The sequence below is a fragment of the Zerene cesonia genome, chromosome 3, assembly GCF_012273895.1.
Source record: "Zerene cesonia ecotype Mississippi chromosome 3, Zerene_cesonia_1.1, whole genome shotgun sequence".
In the NCBI taxonomy this organism is placed as follows: domain Eukaryota; kingdom Metazoa; phylum Arthropoda; class Insecta; order Lepidoptera; family Pieridae; genus Zerene; species Zerene cesonia.
The window spans coordinates 4,103,082-4,124,047 of record NC_052104.1 but is presented as its reverse complement, the minus strand read 5'-3'; the positions used below and the strand labels follow the sequence as shown (position 1 = coordinate 4,124,047).

The 20,966-nt window shown below is 31.1% G+C and overlaps 1 protein-coding gene across 2 annotated transcripts in view; it reads right to left on the bottom strand.

The window, feature by feature from the left end:
• Positions 1–672: 672 nt before the first annotated feature.
• The window catches only part of LOC119837204 (lachesin-like), a 50,762-nt gene continuing 30,468 nt past the window's right edge, over positions 673–20,966 (bottom strand). Inside the window, exons 4-9 of one of the 2 annotated variants that reach the window (XM_038362733.1) lie at positions 20,427–20,612; positions 19,209–19,398; positions 4,322–4,453; positions 3,848–3,973; positions 2,292–2,471; positions 673–1,940 (exon numbers count right to left, since the gene is read on the bottom strand). In XM_038362733.1, coding sequence (XP_038218661.1) covers positions 1,768–1,940; positions 2,292–2,471; positions 3,848–3,973; positions 4,322–4,453; positions 19,209–19,398; positions 20,427–20,612 — 987 coding nt within the window. In that variant the 3' untranslated portion in view covers positions 673–1,767. The remainder of the gene's footprint in view (positions 1,941–2,291; positions 2,472–3,847; positions 3,974–4,321; positions 4,454–19,208; positions 19,399–20,426; positions 20,613–20,966) is intronic. The other variant, XM_038362741.1, reaches the window with a different exon arrangement.

Here is a 20,966-nt window from a genome sequence, read left to right as displayed (position 1 = left end):
AGGGTTACACATGTGTGGTACAGTTATATAAGAGTATAATGTCTTTTGTTGATAAAATGTAAATTTGAAGATACATTTGGTGATTGGTTTCATTTTGGTATACATTTTCAATTGTAATAGAAGCGCTGTATGCTTATAATATAAAACGCTTCTTTTGTTGCAAAATTAATGAAACTGTTTTTTAATATAAGTGCAATATATTTACTATTTTAGTAAGCCGATCGAGTATGTATTATGTGTATTAACTTACCTGCCATACTCACAGACATTAAACGATAATTTATAACTTTAGCTTGTATATTTAAATAAATTGTGCTCAGAAGCAGAGTCACATTTGATTAATGTAACTAACGTAGTTAATAAATTTCACAATTGCTACCAATAAATAAAATATTATGAATTCTTTTGAGCGACATCTTAGTTATCCTGAATAATATTAGTTACTAGTATAAAGTTAATAATGTTTCGATGCTAATATAGCGGTAATGTTTAGTTTTTTCTTGGGATTTGATTACTCCAGGGATCGAATCATAGATTTGTTCTCTAGATTGCTTTTTTGCATATCAAATGTAATAATATTTATTTAAAATGTGTCTAATAGTTATATGTGCTTGTCAGTTGTAATGCTAAAGGTAAAAAAATAAACAACATAATTTTTTGGACATTTATTTATTTAGTTTACACAAGTAAAATTTATAAATTACACATTTATTGTCAAAGTCAACGTAATATATAAGAACATGATTCAAGTTATGAACATTCGGAAATATTGTTTACATTTTCATTTTCTAATGCTACTTATGCTAATCTTCTCAGAAAACATTCATCAAAAATGTATGAGATTTATGAAACAACGAAATCCTTCAATAATAAATTATATTTTATTAACCTTGTAACAATGTAAGGTACATTAAAGGAATTTTATGTAGACATAGGTTTAGGTTTTAATATGCAGAAGGGATAACCAATGTTTACTATAAGTTTTGGTGATTCAATATACTACATTTTTCTGTTTGTATTTTTTGATGAAGATAATATTTATATTAAAACATTTGAAAATTCATATAAACTTAACTGTAAATTAGAAAATGCATTTATTTGGATCAGTTAATCTGAATGTGATATTCTTGTATTATATATATATAAACATAATATAATAGACTAGCCGCCCGCCCAGGCTTCACCCGGGTTGAACCGGGACAGAAACAAAATAAAATGTGGCCGTACGCGTACAGATAATGTGGCTTTTTATTGATTAAATAATTTTTAAAATTGATTCGTTAGATCCAGAGATAACCCCCTATAACGTTACAAACTTACATATTCACAATCTTCACCACCATAATAATATGATATTAGTATAGATGAGCATAAATATAAATATGTTTTTTTGAATAATAGATACTTTAAAACATAACAATTATTATTATCGCTACTTACAAGTGTATATTTCATACATACATTCTTATTATATCACATTTCTATATATCTGAGATCAATAGTAGTTACATTTATATACCGTAAATAAAAACCCATAAAAGTAGTGTACAATCTTCTGTATATTGTTGGAAGTATCTCATTCATTTTAAATTAATTGTACAATGTCTTATGCAGAATTGCATGTAAAATAAGTATATTAAAATGATAATGTTATAGCGTTCACCTCGTTAGTAGCCTAGTGGCAGTGGAAATCAAGGAGAAAATATATTTTATTATTACATTCCTTGCTAATAATCAGGCATACGTATATCTAGATTTACATATGAATTAGTTATATACATATCGGAGAATCGTAATTAGTATAGCTTGTATCTGCGTGACGTGTTGCGTTATGTAGTATGAAGTGGACGCTCGCGCTCTAGCGGGCAAGTTCCTCGCCCTCTGCCAGGCTGCGCCCGACACCATGGGCACATCCGCGGGGCTTAGATTTACGTCTATTTCTATACAAAGATATATGAACTTACAATATATATCAACTAAATATCACTCTCGGTACAGATAAAGTCATTTCAGTTAGAACAGTATGTTACACTTTTGTAAATATTGTTGTAATTGCAGATTAGGATAGAAGTGATATAGAAGATTTACATTAAATTGTTTATAATGTCTTGTTGTTACAGAGAAATATTTTATCAATTAGTAGTTAATTCAAAAATATGTAATTTTAAAACATAAGTATAAAATTACGTACACTATTTCCAACATGTATAAGCCCAAGAATTTAAACCCGATAATCATATCACAAACCGGTAAACAAGCGACAGATTTAAAATAGGAATAATGTAACTCACTGTGTAAGCTGACTTGGCTCTCCATCTTCCCCAACGCGTTGACGGAGGCGCACACGTAAGTCCCGAAATCGGCGAGAGCCAGCGATTTTATAGTCAGGTTCATCCATAAAGAATACTCGTTCACCGAGCGCTCCGTTATACGGAACTTTGGATTCTCTAACAGTTTATCGCTCACCAGTGCTGTGAAATGTAAAATTTCATTCAATACACATTTTCTTTTATTTCGTAGAAGGATTTGCGATCACTTGGTAATTGGTGCAGAATTGTATCACTTTTAATATGCGGACTTTATTGTTATACGTCGAATCAGTAGTGTAATTGTCTTTTTAAATTTACATTTCGATTTTTGTGGGTTCTAAAAAAAGCTGATTAAGTGAAAAATTGTAAATGCGATATTTTCATTGTAAACAGAGCTAAAAAAATATTTTTCGTATTTTTTTTTTAAAGTAATTTTCCGCCAAAAGTCTACTATTCCATTTTAAAATATATATAAATACTTGTACATCTAATCGAAAGAAATAACAAGTACATTAATTGACAAATTTTTAAAAATCATTTGAATCATATAAACTAAAAAAAATATTTTAGTATATTAACTGTTATAAGGAAAAATACTCATTTACACACTGTTAAAACATATTATTAAAAAATCAAAAGCAAAAAACAAATGCTTCAACTATGTATTCAAAATATCTTGAAATGAGAATAATGCCACAGTATCACCACTAGTTATGAAATGTCTTTATTATGCACATTCTATCTCCTATTTAAATGAATTCATAACTTTTCAAAACTGGCAACAATGAGTGAAGCAATTCGCTAAGTAATACGCGGAAGATCAGATGAAATCTGTCTTCAGTGAACTCCGATTCGTACGACATAATGCGATCGAGATGTCAAAGTTCTCGATAGAACAGACATTAGTCTCCAGTAATTTGTCTCTCAATTGTCTGGCGGATTTCCAACTCCTAGATAACCTGATGTTAATTGACCTCACACGTGGTTTACGGAAATGCCGTCTTTATATTTTAGATATTGCATGTACTCAGCTATGAATTTTAACTAGATGATAAGATGTAATACGTTTTTTTTTTTATAACTGAAGTATAGGTAATTGGGGATTATAATTTATTTTAAAAGTTTAATTAAAATTGTTTAAACATACATTTATACCTAAAACGCTCTTTGGAATTATATTATTTTTTATATCCTGTCTCTGATATTTATTCGTTATCTTAAACAAAAGTGTACAAACTCTGTATAATCTAAATCTTATTTTAACTCTTGGGTGTTAGGATACTCATGGCACGATCGTTACTACGTGCGTAAAATAACATTTTTACAAGCAAACTTTTAGATTTTCTTCCCTGTCAAAGGTCTAAAATTTTAAAATATATCTCAAGGGATCACTTTTCTTTAAGTTACCCTTTAATTCAAGAGAATCTTATTTAAATATTAATAACACGGAAGATTTATTGATGCATGATAAGGAAGAATTTAGAGGACATAAATATTAAATTTTCTAAATACATAGTGGGAAGATGAAAAAAACATACAGTTACCATCCTCCCGGTACCAGGAGTTCATAGCTTTTGGAGAGGCTTCTATGTAGCATTGGAGTTCTACGTCACTGCCAAGCGGCGCTCCCACTAATTGTAGCGCGGCTTTTACTTGTGGTATAACTGGATTAACATAAGAAAACATGAGATTGTTTGTCGGAATTTCTTAGTCTAATTAGTATAATGAAGGAAATTCTTATAAATCCGGTATGAAATAATATTATTTTGCATTCAATTAAAGGCAACGCTGAATTAAATGTTTCGAACGTGGAGAAAAGTTTAAGACAAAAGAGAAATTGTCTTATAAATCGCACGAAATGTATACGTCTTATTGTCGATATCGTAATCTTAGTTTTACTTCTTTAAAGTGGCCATATAAAACATAGCCATATTTTTATACGTGTCTTTGTTCCCTTTGAAGTTTTGGTTCAAATTCATGAACGGTACAAGTTGTGACACCTGATGACTTACAATGCACTTGCACGTGATAGCGGCGACTGACGGTGGGCGGCACGCCGTTGCTCGCAATGCAGTAATATGCGCCCATGTCAGCCCGCTGCACGTGAGACAACTCGAGGCTCTCGCCTTTAAAGTTATCTACGACTGAAAGAAATTGGTGGAGAGGTGATTTATAGCGACATTTCGAAGTAACAGTTATATGATATTGGGACCAATTTTTCAATTGCCAGACAATTTTTATCGGGGGATTTATTTTGACGTTATTGAGATAATGAATGAGACATATATAAATTGACGGTTTTAATAATGTTCCAATCCGATAAAGGTTATACAGATGGCAACAAAGTAGACGTTATCCGTTCATATATATGGCATGGCTTTTGAAATATAAATTTAAAATGATTCGGTTAAACCCTTTTTATAAAATTACGGATCACTAAAACGAAGGTGGTTTACACGAAGTGAGAAATAATTTTCATTTCCCACAGCCATTCTAACCCTGGATTTCCTTTTAATTATTTTCTCATTATTCAATAAAACCTTATATCTTAAATACAAAATAACAACTAGTATATTATTGCATACAATCAATATGTTTTGTAAAGTATGATGTATAGAAAAATCTACACGTGCTACACGTGTGCAGTTTATTTATTTATACTTCATTGCTTTAAAACTTAACAGGGAAACTTAATCTAATTATAAATTAAAACAATTTAATAAATTAAAAAAATATACTTCTCATCTCGCTATACTCGTATAACGAAATTAGAAATAATTTTAATTTTATAGTTACTGCCATAATTTAGATAGCATTTAATGTAATTAATCTTTTTGCAAGCATATTCAAAAACAAATCAATATTTAGGTATGGTTATAAAGAATAACAGAAAGAGTGAACAAATTGAAATGCGAGCAAATATAGGTTAGATATATAATACAATGCGAATATATGGCTGTGGGTAAGAGTGACACATGACAAACCCAACGTTAAAATATTCAGTTTAGCATTCTCAACCAGAATGCTATACAAAAATAAACAATACCGAATTTTTTACGTCAGTAAATGGAACTTTTATTGTCTACATTTTTTTTGGGAAGAGTTAACCGGGATGTTGTGGGAGTCTCGCTAGAAAAAGTGTCATAAAGTGTATTTCAGCGATCAAAATTATTTTCACGAAGGCGTTATTATACCACATCTTAAAATTCTGAATACACTTTATTTACTTGCAAGTGCTTCCTAGTACTAGCTGCATCATAAAAAACTTTATTTAATGAAAGGTACTAATTTATATTCTACACTGCAATAACGTCCAATATGATAACAATACAATGTAAAATGCGTGCAGGATTACAATATAATCTTATAAAACCTCAATTAAAATTTAATATTAACACAATATTCCTCACAGCATTTGTTATCAGCTATCTTTTGTGATAAAAGAAATTCTTAATAGAACGCTTTCGTTTATTGAATTCCTCGGCGTATTAATGTATTATTTCCTAGTTTATTTCACTTATTGCTTTTCTTCGTATGTGAAGTTCCTGGGGCGCGAAAGCATATACAATACAAAGCACAAACAAAGCAGTCACGGGTGATAAGTTTCACTGCTTGTTTAAAACAAATTTCGTTTTGAAAACGTTTTTCATTAATAATAACTACATAAAATCTTTTATCACGCGGACACGGTTCATTTAACGCGGTATTAAGTGAATTTGTCGAACGACATATTTTAAAAAATGAACGAGCAAAGAGTTGTGGAATAATGAAAGCAGAAAGAATTATTTGAACCCACGTTGAGTGATTTTGTATTTGAGTTTTCTTTATAATATCCATCGGTTCATTCATACGAAATTCACTTAGAATTAAAGGGTAGCCTGACATTTAAATGTTATCGAATTTTCGTTTGTTTTGTTTAATTTTTCGAATCAAATCGTACTGAAATAACAATTTTAACCACAGAGTATCTACGGTCGAAATTGCATAAAACTATGATCTTATAAGTCATTGTCGAAAGAAACCTCTTTCTCTTGCTTAAGAACTTACTTGAAGTTTGTAAGAATGAAGAATATACGACTAATGCGCAAATGCAATTCTGTACTGGTGAAACAACAACACGAGTGGTAAAGAAAAACAACGAGGAAGCAGGAACTATTATAAACAGAAGTTAGGCGTCTTCAGAGCTTTGCTTAAAATTAGCTTAACGTCTTACCTATAATTAACTATTCAAAAGAGAAAATCCTTCAGATTTTCAGTTACTATTATTTACTAAATACGCGAACGTCAAACCGAGGGTATCTTACATTTGATTTCCTGTGGAAATAAACAAAAAAAAGTGATTGAGCAAGACACGAAAGGATAATCACGTAATTTTAAAATTCGTTAACAAAATTAGTCATAGACCCGGAACTTCACGTTATTAATATCTCTTCATAACATGATTGAAAACACGATCAAGTAAAGCAATTTGGTACGGTTGATCACAAAAATTAAATAAACGTAAGAATTATTGAAATAAATAAGTCCAGGAATTTGTTATAAATAAGGTATACTTGAAATAAAATTTTGATATCATATTTCTAATTTTGGAAACGGCAAACGCGAAATTAGCTCAATGGTCATGCGAGCATAATGAAAATACATGACGTCTGATATAAATTTTGAATTTAGCCAGCAAATTAATATTTGCAAAACATGTCTATGTACCACGAAAGCATATTCACAGAGAAGTAATTACTGTGACGTGTATCTATAATTCACGTTAGAGGAGCGAATGAAATCAAATGGGTTTATTTTGTCCAGTTTTCCATGCTGTAATTAACACACAGATTTGAATGCAAAGGGAACATTAACCAACTACGCGCTATTTCAGTGGGTCGGCAATCGAACGTTGAAATTAGACACATCCGAACCGTGAAAATGGGCATTATTGCAATGACAGCGTAGACTAATGATTCGCTTACTTACAAATATGACTCAATATGTGCCCGGGACATTTCATTCTGTGTTTTTTTTTCTTTTGAACGGAAGGTTTATTTTATTAACTTGTATGTTTTAACGAAAGACTGATTCGTGACCATGATTTTCCAGCTTAAAGAATCGTAAATCTGAATCGACAATATTATAACAATAACAAAATAATAACTATCATCTATGGAAAAATATAGACTTCACATTTATTGAATTAAAGTATTTAAAAAAGTTTAAGCAACTATGACTGAAAGGCCGACTCCAATTTCAATTTGTTATTTTATCGTCATTTTATATTCCATCAAAGTTAAGAAGTAATTAAAACCGTTCGCTGCTCGAAATTAAATGAATTTAAGGATAACGAAACCATCTATTAGAGAATACAAAAAAAACAAAAGAATATTAAGAATTCATTCGTATATGATTGAATAGGCAATGTCTTAGGCGTGTAACTGGGTAAAATATCTCAAGCCATATATTATTATTCATGTTACATTGATTTATGCGAATGTACCTTAAATATTTGTTATGAAGCACGATCCGTTTTACGAAGGTCGCATGAGAACAAAAGCTCACACCTTAAGAAAATTATTGTCGCGAATCCGAGACGTAATGTACACTTGATCTTATCACGCGAGGTTATGGCATTATTAAACTAGACCGTACGTATCCAGTGACGCAAGAAATATACGTGACTCTTTTACACAATTTTTCGCCGTTGAAAAACCACCCTCCACAAATTCAAGACCCGTACTGACAGCCGCGAATAAATTATGTTAATGAAGCATTTCAAAGCGCATCCGTTGATTCGTCCGATAACCTGCCGCTTTTTCTTCAATTTGCATATCTTTTACCTGTTATTATAACTATAACTATTCATTTTGTCCGTAATAATCGCAAGAATTTCTATAGTCACGATCAAATGATAGAGAATTGTGGCATTATGTAGGTTGAATAAATGTTATTATTTTTAGTTCTGATTTGTTCAATTAGTGGATAATTCAGAAATGTCTACGTAATATTACAAATCGTAATTACGTTTCGTTACTGAATTAATAAAATGCAACAGAAATTTTCCATTCCGATTTTTCTCATATTTAATGTGGGTTGTTATTATACTGAATTAAATATTATTAATATGAGAAGAACAAAGAGAAACGATCACAAACAAATAACGTATTGGCATAGGTTTTTGTATTTGGATGTCAGAAAGATACAATTTCTTCATTTATTTTTTATTCAGAATAAAAAAACAAACAGTAACATTCGCCTTTTACAATCAAGATAAATCGAACGTTTCTTGATGCAAGGCGTCTAATGAACTTAGTGCTGATACAAATGCAGATTTTGCATAGGATCGCGACGAAATTGTAAATTTATTTCTAAGACTTACTAACAGACCTCATTTTCCTGGTGCGAGAAGGAACACAAATGCAATTTACAAGCTAAATCCATTAGAGTTGTTTTTGTAAGTGTGTTACCATGTAGGTGTCGCGAAAAAAAAAACTTTTTCTTCGTTTTACCAAAGTCTTCAGAAGTTTTGTACTGTTGATATTTTAAGGTAAATGTCACGTTGAAGAAAAAATGCCGTCTGCATTATGGTAACTACTATTTCTTCAGACATTGAGTCGTAGGTAGGGCTGAATCAGTTTCTTACAATATCATAATTTATTTATAACGATTTTATATCGACATTCTCTTATATATTATTGTTTTATAATTCAGAAACTTGCAATTTTATGAATTCGTCAAAAGAATGTTACATTAAATGTCAGCATATTAAAAGACGTAACAAATTAGTGAAATGTTTCTTAATAGTCTTATTGTAATATATTTTATACAAATAACTTAGGTACATTTTCAGTTTGTTATTGTATATCGTACGTAAAACTATAATTCTCATTAAAATCGCAACATGATATGTTTTGCTCATGCAGGCCGTCGATAAATTGTTGCACATTTTAGGAGATTATTAAAATACATTTAACGATATAATTTCCACCACGTTCGGTAAGTAATAATGAACCGCGTTCAATTTGTTCGTTAATAATAATTAGCATTTAATTAAACGGAATTAACAGTCGTGATATCGCAAACATAATTTTATCAATATTGGAATTATGAGTATCATGAAAATTGTTGTTATGATGTTACCAATATTGTGTTTGTATGTAATTTATTTTAAATAAACGCTGTGTTTGTATGTAATTTTAACACTGAAATGTTTATAGCATGACAGTTATAATACTATGACATAAAAATACCAATTACAAGTTTACGCATACATATACCTTTAGTTATATTAAGTAAGAACATCGATTATAACTTAATTTATTATTTTCATAGTAATATGACTAAAAAAGGGATCGGCCATATCATTTTAGGCCATTCGAGCAGAATATTAATTATTGATAAATAAAGAATGCAATAATGTAGAGGCTCTACATTCAATCACATCATTTAATTATAAATTGCACAAAATCATAAAGGTTACGTTTATTTCACCCAGTTCTAACTACTATTACCTTACCTTACTACATTTTTAGTGAATTTATTTCTGTTGCGTTATGTGATTTATTTTATACGATTCATATCGCATCATACATTCTTATAATTTAGTTTTACATACATTCTACGCTTATTACTCTATTATTCATATGCCCATACTATCCCTTATTCTCAGTTTAAAATTATACCTCAGATTAGATTTGACAAACACAACGATGTTTCGTAATATTTCCTTGTAAATTTATCTCGTAAAAGCCAGTAAATCGTGACAGACACATTCTCATCAGATATTATTAAAGGCGTTGGGCTTGCATATTATACATTATTACATTCCTGTCACGTAAATACATATGAGCTTATCAAATTCATAGCCCAGATGTATTATTGTATATGTTCAATTTAGATTTGACACTGATTTTACGTAAACTAATCATATTGCCGTTGAGCCACAATTGCCTAACATTAATTGCTTAGATTACGTCAAGGTGATAATTGCGTATTACAGAACTAAATAGGGGCTACATTTAATGTAATACCGATTCAGTTGAGACGTTCAGTTCACATGGTTTTTGTTGGATTGAGTTGGGAATGTATTGTATGAGCACAAAGAAGCCAAAAATATACATATGAGCGTTCTATTGTTATTTCGTTTATACGTTCATTTTTATAAATAAATTTATTCAGATATTCATTATTTTATTTAAATATTAAATTATCATGAAAATACAATTAATTATTGACAACTGTTTATTATTTATTTGTTTTACAAGAAAACCCCATTAACGATATATAAAATAGTATTCCAATTAGTAATGTCGATAAATACACCAGCTTTAAAGTTTGTATTAGTGAAAAGGCTTAGCTGTTTTTTAACTGTAAGCAAAAAATACCTCGTAATTACATCTTATGAAGTAGGGACTTCGCGGCATAAACAAAAGACATTTTTAAACAAGTCCAGTACTCTCAGAGACCTCCTAGAAACTTTCTTACATTGTAATATTAGTGTAGAGGAGCTAAAATAGTTTTAATTAGTTTTTCCGCGAGCTTATTAAAAGTATTATCTCAGTTTCTATCTACCTTAGCTATCTTGTTTGGTTTAACACGAGTAAGCCGCATGTAAATTAATTATTTACATTAATCGAATAATAATATCGTAAATGAATAAATTAAATAGTCACACTGTCTGGAGTGAATATTTTAGTTAATTCGTAAACTTAATACTATTTCCCTCGTCGGCAACGAGTTAAGACGTTAATTAAAACACTTTGCCTAACTTTTAGTAGTGAATTTCTGAAGCACGGTAAGTAATTAGCTTAATGGATCAATCGGAGATCAAAATAAATCTATGATTATAAATAATATTGCCAGATATTACAAACTGTGTTTTGCTTTATATCGATAAATATATATTCGAATATCGCTTTAAGGCTCTTCAGTTATTCAAAATTTGTGTAAACACGTCCAAATGTTGTTACGTTATTATAAATACGGTAATAACGAAATTGTTTACGATTAAATTTTTTTATTAAATCGCTTTATTTTGCCTACTGCCGAAGAGTATCGGTAAAACAAATAAAATTCAAATTACTCCAAATTATATATTATTAAGCAGAACTAATGTTGAATTAGATTCAAAGCTCCATATAAATAATATCAATTCCTAACAATTGTAATATTGGCACATGATTCCTAGCATAAATGTATTTAATATAAGCATGTTTTGCATTTTGAACACCGCTCTCTTCACAATTATTGACTTAGCTATTACTGTTTTTAAATGTATAATTTGTACTGTAATTAAATAACAATAATATGCATAATTGTTTTCTCTATATTTTGTACAATAAATGTGTGATATTTTGTACTTCGACAAAGAAGCATAAAAAAAATCTGTTTGGAAAATGTCATAACTATAAGAGTGTTTGATTTAACTTGAATCGTGCTCAATAAAAAAGTTTCAGGACAATAGCAAGATTTTGTGGCAGCACGGGAGGTTTTATTTGAAATCTCGTAAAAATGAATTATGTTTAACGAGATTAAGAGTAGTGAATGTTATGTAAGCTGTACAATCAAAGTTTGTGACGTTATGTTGAAATAGTCTTCACGCATTTTTCAAACAAATTTGCAAACAATTTCGTATAGAAATTCGTATAATATATTTTTTAAGAAATTGGAAATAATGATGAAAAGTTATAGTGATGATCGATGATTCTGATTATTTTGAATATATATTACAAATACAACTAAATCATAATTATTATAATGATAAAAATAATGCGAAAATAGAAAATACAGAAAGTCGAAGATAACCACCAGGAGAACAAAACACAACAAAATCTACAATAAAGTTTCACAGCGCACCTTTATGAAAATGGCAACATTTATAATCATAACACGCTAAGAAATTATGAAACATAAGACGTGTGTAAAATTCTAGATGTTAGTTCAGCCAAGGAATGCCACTATATCAGAATTAGCACCGGAGTGAATGAAGACAACGGGTCTTTTCAGCGGGAAATTGCAATTACCGTTATTGCGGTAATTTGGGAGCTCTACTTGCCTTCGTGCACTGGAAATGGTTAACTATTTACTATTTAATACCCAGTGCAGCTGAGAATTACATAATAACTATCCGGAATTAATTACGAATTGTTGTTTGTGTTCATATTACAGGGGTGTTGTTGCGTGATTGTTTCCTCTAAGAATTACAAGAAATATGTAGTCTGTTTCTTCGGTATCTGGTTACGAATATACTTTTATAATATATCTAAAAGAATAGAAAATTCTTTTTAATTATTATGACATTAGAGGTAAAATTTGCGAGGTTCATATAATTTAAATTTAAAATGTAAAACGTCACATAAAGTTTCATCCCGTGGTCCTTTGTTTTCAACAGCAATTTACTTATTAAACTCTTTTACATGGACAGACTCTGAATGATATATAATTCTTTCCCGAGAATCCATTCAAAGACCTCTGAGCTGTAACACGTATACGATCACCATTGTATCAAAAACCTCATTAAAGTATAAATATTTAACATAACAACTTTCATTAATTTTCATATTATATATATCTTCTATACAGATAAGATACATAATAGGAAAACGAATGTTTTGAATTGTATATCCATTAAATTTGTTTCTATTTACTTTCGCGTAGTTTCAAGACAAAGCACCATAAATTCTGCTAACCAAGTTTCGGCTGATAGAATAAGAGTCCTATCCATTACGTGGTTATTACTAAGTAATCCAGTTCAGTTAAGCATTTAGTTTCAAAGCGTTAATGAGATTAAGCGATTTTAGCAGTATTTGCAATAATTAAATCCGACACACTCATGAAATTGTGTTTCTCCGCTGGAGTAATGGCTGAAGTTTCATTGCGAGCTTTTATTTAATTTATTTTTATTGTTATACGTCGCACTTTATGTTCCATTTTACGCCTCTTGCAGTGCCTTACATCTTTAATTTTATACTCGCCAGAAATCATAATGTTAATAACAATTAATTATCCTTGAAATTGATATAGTAAAAACTGGATGGTTATTATTTATAAGTAATTACACTTTTTATGATCGTTGTAATAACAAAATACGTAAAAAGGTGTTTTGTGTTGTATGTATGTAAGTTCTGTTATGTTGTCAATTCACGAAAAAAAAATCTTTGAAAATCTGAGCTAATTGTACGTATAAGCTACATTATTAAAACAAATATTTATAAAAAAAAAAAAAAATACTATTTCATGTGAGATCTTAAACTCGTGACTCGCAAACGTGAGTGCGGTGCTGGGTCTAGTCTATAAATATGTAAGTCAAAGGTTTTTATATCGGTTTTCGCCTTGCCATTCCAGACTCAATTGTTAAACTTGGGAATGTAAAAGTCTACAGATACATATTTTCCGTGTGCGCTTTGTAAACTGTTCTTATTTATTGTTAAAGAAACTGTTAAATTGGTTATTAACTTTGAACTTAATTTTCAAACTTTGTGTAATATTCGCTGACACTGCAGACTCCTTCTAGAGCATTTAGGGTTAAAAAATAGTTACATAATACTCAGACCCGCCAAATGTACCAATCATTTAAACATGATTTGACGAAAATCAGTGAACCTGTTTCGAAGGAGTATTGCATCTTAGACTGCAGAGACACGAGGATTTTGTATTAGTATGGAGAGACGACAGAACCGTAAATACTAGTTCATAATAAATAGCCTTTTGAAAGTAAAAGAACTTGTTTAATGAAAAAATAAATGCATTTTCAAACAAATTAATTAGTACTAAAATGGAAGCAGAATAGATCACTATTGACAATCTTTCAGCCTTTTATCGGTTCAGTCAGTTAAATATATTTAAAGAATACCATATTTTTTGTAATATCTGATTATGCAATTTCATTTTCTAATCGTCCAAATGCTTAAGATTTTCCTGGTGACGCATATTATTATAAAGCAGAACCAATATTAAACTATCTAACATCTATTGAGCGCATCATTGCTGACAATTGTCTGAAGCGATTTAATTTTTTAAAATTGAAAATTCCAAGACTCCGTGCTCTTTCCTTTATTTCTAGCTCGGAAAACTATATTGCGTTTTTATTAAAAATACGGAGTGTTCCAACGAGGGGTAAACGGCCACTAAAAGGTTATGGTTACTGCGGTGACATTCGCACGGATACCTAACTTATAAAATTGGTTATTCTCAACGCTTTAAGACCTATTTCGAGGCCAAAAATTATATGTAATTGCATTGTACCACGATAAACAGAACTAATGTTACGAGAGATTCAGCTGACGGCAAACATTTACTCCGCCTCTATTATGGTTAGCTTTATGTATTACCGAGCGATTTTCTACCATTCTTTAATACTTTAGACACGTTTAATTTTGCAATTAAGCCTCTGCTCAGTTTTAAGATGCTTGTTTTTTAGAATCAGGTCAATAAAAGGAAACAAGAATCGTTCGCCGTGTTTAATTAAAGGTACAAATTTAATCCACGTACAAATAAATGCCGGGTGTTCAAACGAAAACAAACAAGCAATTTAGAATTACGTACACACGTAGCGAAACACCACATTTACATTAAGGCAACCAATAGTATCCCTGGCTGGAGTTACGTGAAATTTCCATTTGGTATATGCCAGTTTGTTGAGCGAAAATTATTAGTCAATTGTTTGGTTAGCGCGCTATTGTTTAAAGAACCTAGTTATGTGTGTATTGACAAGATAACGAGTTTGGCGCACAAATTGTTACAGTAAGCGAGTGACGGCAATCGACGTTCATATACGTACCTGGATGTGACAAATAAATGTCCCAAGAACAATAGGGGAATCTCTATTAGGCTGATATAATGTCTATTAAAATCGGTAGTTTAGTCTGCGGACGCAATGGGTCCGTAGTAAAACGCTATTGGCTGTATATTGAAGCCGGGTTTTATTAAACTTTCAAACTAAAAACAATGATATTTTTTGTTATTGTTGTTATTCAGAGTTATAAACATCAATCAAAGGAAATGTTTTGCAAATAAAAAGAAATTTCATTAGCAAGTTTCCATGGAATACAGCCTTACAAAAACCAGTACAGGGACTTCGCCATTACTCCAGTTGCCCGCGGTGCTATAACTTTACGTTCAGTCTTAAAAGAGCAAACAAAAAATTCATAAAAATTCAGTTCAAAGAGAGCAGTTGTCCTTTTTTGGTCCCTACTTGCCAACGGCTCGATGTAGAAGTCTGACAGAAAGTTGTTTGCAGAAGTCGATTTAAGTTACATAGACGAGAGTGCCTAAATTACATTTCATAAATGATGTTTTAAAACTTGTTGTGCGCCTAGTTTTATGGACATTGAAAGTGCAGTAGCAACAAAAGTTTTTAGTCTGATATAGGTAAAGTAAGTATTTAAAAATCACATCGTTTTGAGAAGCTTGCTCAAGATGTAATAAATATTTAATTTCGGGGATATGAGTAAATTTTTAATTTCAGAAAAATTTAATACAACCATTATGACCTATCAGTTATAAAGTATACATTGATAAAATAAAAAATTAAATATAGGAGCCGGGTACGCGTTGAAAAATTGAAAATGTTGGGCTAGCTTACATCGGGGATGGTACCACACCCCCACAGATGATCGAAGTGAAATAGTAGCATGCTACTGTGTTTTGTTCGGTGAATAGGGACGTTCAGTGAGAGCCCCGTATTGTTTTCCTCATCCTAACAAATCCATTTCTTTATTTCCAGCGTCAATCCTGTCCTTATCCTTTACCCCTTAAAAGCGGCTAACGCATTTGCAGCGGCCCTACTTCTGGTAATGTTATCGGAGTTTTTGGTAAAATACACAGCCCAATTACATAAATATTAAATTAAATAACTCAATAAGTTATAACATTACAATTTTTACATGAAAACAAAATAAATTTCAAATTAATTTACAACCAATATAGCACAAATATAATAACCTTTTCCATGCTCTTTAAACAAAACACTTCGTGAATAAAAATCCGACAATAAACATAAAGTCCGCAAATTATTCGATTCATTTCAAAGGAATCCCACTAAAAGGAACGGAGAGTAACTCAAAGCTTTTATATCTCGTTGCGAGGCGTCTTATTGTCTTCGGCGATATATGTATTAAGGCCTGCTTTCTCTTGCGTAAATAAAACCCATTGAATAAGAGTGTTTGGGAGCAAGTGCAAGGGGTTGGGTAGTGATGGGTCTAGGTGTAATGCCTCATGCGAGTACCGACAATGCAAAGTAGATTGAATTGGAAAGTCTCTTCGGTGGAGCGAGCTTTCAGCACCCCGGGGAAAAGGGAAACTCTATAAAGGGTTAAAATAAGAACAATGTCCACATGGCGCTCCCCAAATTGCACTCTAATTTAGAGATGATTTTGCTTCTTGTTTTGTTTTCATGCTTTTCTTAATGGAGACATGAGTTCTTTGTGCAATCACATTTTTCTAGTTTATTTCTTAAATTTAAATTGAACAAAATAAGTTGATTTGTTAAATTTGTTTGAGAGCAATTGGAAAAAGCGGAATAAAATGTGTTTTCATTTTTATCTACAAAACCCTTTCAATTGCCAAAGTTGAACGACTATACTTGACTATAAGTAAAATTTCTAAGAATACTGACATTTATTGCTTATATATGGTGATACCACAGTATAAAGAGTAAATCATAGAGTAGTACAACGCCTCTGACCTTCTAGTAAAAGCCGAAAACATCAAACCAAGTCGCGATTGCAACAACTCAATACATATTAAATTTAAATAATTTAACTATATATATAACGATGAAAAGTGATAACGCAGATCCCTGTTGATGAGATGACGATTTGAATTTCCTCAGTACGCACACCAAACAGTATGTACCATTTTTTCAGTATCGCCTTTATTTATATGCACATAGGCAGTAACAAAGATACTTTTATACAAATATTACAACTTGCACGCGGCAGCCGGCAACCTCTAAACAATGTCCCGAGCTGTTAAGTACATGTCGTATGCAGCTCGGGATCGCTCTTTCACTTACCCTTCCGCACCATTTACTTTTCTAAGCGTCTTCCTTGAACGTCTGTATGTAAATTATGTATGTATATTGTGGTGATGTATTGTATTGTATATATTATATTTCAACGCTGTTGAACATTGTTCATTAGAACCTTCCTGTGTTTCATAAGAATGCGAATATTATCGATGTGTTTGCATGTAGATCATATATGATAATATTATAATAACATGCATTTATGTTGATATTATTAACAGAATTTCATGAACCTAACTAAATTATAATATTCCAAGTATGAAACAACAATAATTTGGCATATTTCAGTGTTTAATCAGTATTTGCTGTGTAATGAAATAGAAATATTCTAGGAACTCAGAAGTAGAATTCATTTCCAAATAGTTTTACTATCCATTGTCATGAAATTCCACGTCCTTTGAATAATCCAAGCGTTTGGAAGCATTAAGCCTGTAATTCAATGAAGTGTGGGTGAGAAATTTGGAAAAATTAAATATTAGTAATTTTATTATTTTAATATTAGTAGTTTTATTATTTTAATTTATTAGTTTTTTTTATTTTAATATTAGTAGTTTAGTAATTTACTGTGTTTTTTTTTCTCATTGCATTTATTATGTCTAAATTGTATACTTATCTTACTTATCGTAATTACTGTCTGCAATTTTATGATCATCACTTTCACGAAATTAGGACTAATCCGACAATAACAAGGAAGTGAACTAAACTAAAGAATAAAAAAATTTAAGAACAAACATCATTTGGTAATCACAGTTCACTGTTAACATAAAAGTGCACAACTGCCGTGAAACTCACTATTTTGTAAATATTCTGCAATAGAAGGGTGAAATGAAAAATTCTTTAGTACAAAGGAAAGTACGAGAAGAACAATATCTATTCTGGGGTGTTTAAAAAGTATTTGCTTTATGCGAATCCTGGATCTAACGAGCTAGCAGGATATCCTGACTGGAAAAAGCTCTCGCAATTAATTCAACGCTTTCAAGATTCATGAAAATTTCTTATGTTAATATAATTTAGACATTTTGTTTAATATTCGCGATTGTATATGCAGATTTGTATTAAATGGCTTAAGTACTTTTTTGTACCGCTGAAAATGTAAAATGGTACAGTTATGGCAGAATTTGTTAATGCGTGCTGAATTGATACTAAGATTTATTGTTTAGAATTCATCGATAAATAAACTAAAATATACAGTATAGAATAACGAATATTTAAATTCAATGAAACACCATTGCAGCTAAACAAAAGATCCTGCTCTTCAGATATTTAAATAAAATATAAATGTATATAAACTAATATGAAATAAAAATATATAAACCTAATGATTTACTGCAAAAATATTTGTCAGCGCAGAATAGGTATCTACACACCGGGCAGTTTCAAATCAATGTCCAATTGAGGCAACTCGAAAACAAGGAAATGTAACAATCCACGATATTTTCCGAGCTATTACGTTCGCCGCTAGACGTGCTCGCAGTCATTGTACAACGGTACAAATTGTTGGCTACTTTTATTCAGGTGGATTCTCGACGTTTCACGTTTTCAGCGGAGGTGGTTTTAAGAAATAGCCGGAGCTATTGCCGTTTTAAGTTAAAATGGGACAGCATTAAATAATTTAAATTTCATCCAGGACGAGAGAATGTTATTATGCAATGCGATGCAAATTTATTTGATGATTGTATTTAAGCTTCATTTATATAATAACTAAATATCAAACAAGGAATCAGTGACATTGTTTTATCTTTTGAAGTAAAAATCGATTGAGATATATACATAGTTAATTTATAATACAACATTATTGTTCTAAATAAATACGTAAATGTTTTTGTAACATAAGAAGTGTTTATGTAAACAAATCATCGTAAGTTTTATATACATGAAACAAAACATACCTTTCTTCTCCCTCCCCCCGTCGTGCCTGAACACGATGGGTTGGTTATGTTCCCTCCTCCACATGACTGTGGGAGCGGGGACTCCAGTGGCGGTGCAGGTCAGGCGGATGCTGCCACCCTCTCGTGCTGAGCTGCCCTCCGTAGCCGTATCGACTATATCAGGTGGTATGAGCACGGATAGGTGGCCCATCTGTGTAGTCAAAGTAATTCATAACGATTCATTCATCCATTTCATTAAAAATAAACGTACGCTAAGAATTCGTAGGTCTCAGGAGTCTATATTAAAAATAATACAACAAGAAACCTTGTACGTAGTTCATAATGTTATCAACGCTATAATTAAAAAAAAAATGTGCCACAGTTCAATCAATTAGATCGTCAGTCAACAACGTATGAATAAGATATACTGTTTCTCGTCGTTAATTAATCTGAAGAAATTCCGTTTATTATTAACTCCCCAAGAACTCGTGAACTTCTTATCCCATTCCCATTTACTCTGTGAGGGTTTTCACGAAGATAAAATAAATATTCACGGCGGAAGTATTTGTACAATACTCTCTATTTTAGTAAGAAAACATCATTGTTTCGTCTTGTTCTCTGCTGCTATGTTGTACAATATATGATAATACTAGCTGCGCCCCGCGGTTAAGTCCATGTCCCGTAGGGATATCGGGATATAAAGTTGCCTATATGTTATTCCAGTTGTCCAGCTGTCTACGTACCAAATTTCATTGCAATCAATTCAGTAGCTTTTGCGTTAAAGAGTAACAAACACACACACATCCTTACAACTTCCGCATTTATCATATTAGCAGGATAATATCTACCGTATTTCAGTAATTTGTGATATCACACTAAATGTAGGACAGAAGTGGGCATAATCATCGAGCATTCTCGAGTGTTCTCTAAATTACGTTTAATTTTATAGGTACAGTAACAATATTTTTATACCAAATTCAACGTTTATTTTATAGTCAAAGGTCTGAATCAGGGAAATGTGCACAAAAAAGTAGTTGTAAAGTTTTTAAAAAAACCTATAAAACTTTGATCATAAGGTGATGTTCAAACCTGTGTCCTTCTTTGCAAATTTTAAATAATATATATACTATTATTAAACTAAAAATAAAATAAAAATATAAACGTAGTTTCACATACAAGTGTGTTACATAATTTACCATGTTGTACCTTTGTTACTGCCAAAAAAAGATTTAAACTCACCTGGCTTTTCATGGGGTCTGTGTTCACTTGGCACATGTAAGTCCCAGAGTCACTGGCTTGCACATTGCTGACGTGGAGTTTCCACGTGTTGTGATTGTTGTACGTAACTGATAGGCGAGGATTTAACGCCACCATGTTTGTGTGGATAGCCAGGATCGCTTTTGAGTCTGATTTTATCCACGCCACCTGTGTGAAAAGCTATTTTGTTAAAATTATAATTGTGAATATTTTTTTATTATAACTGTTCTATTTTAACATTCAATCACACGTAATCTGGTAGTGGATAATAAATATCCTTTTTGCTAAATATTAGCTTTAAGCGTTGATTTATTATTATCCCACTTACAATTAATAGTTTTAAATGCTATATTGGATTAAAAATCATATTCAATTTCTAAATAACTGAAAGTAAAAATAGTTCATCATTCTATATTTTAAAGTATAGAACTAAATTATAAAACTATGTATACGTATAAACCATAAAGAAACGTTATCTTTTCCTTAGCTAGAACGATAAACGACCACACGTCATAAGAGAAA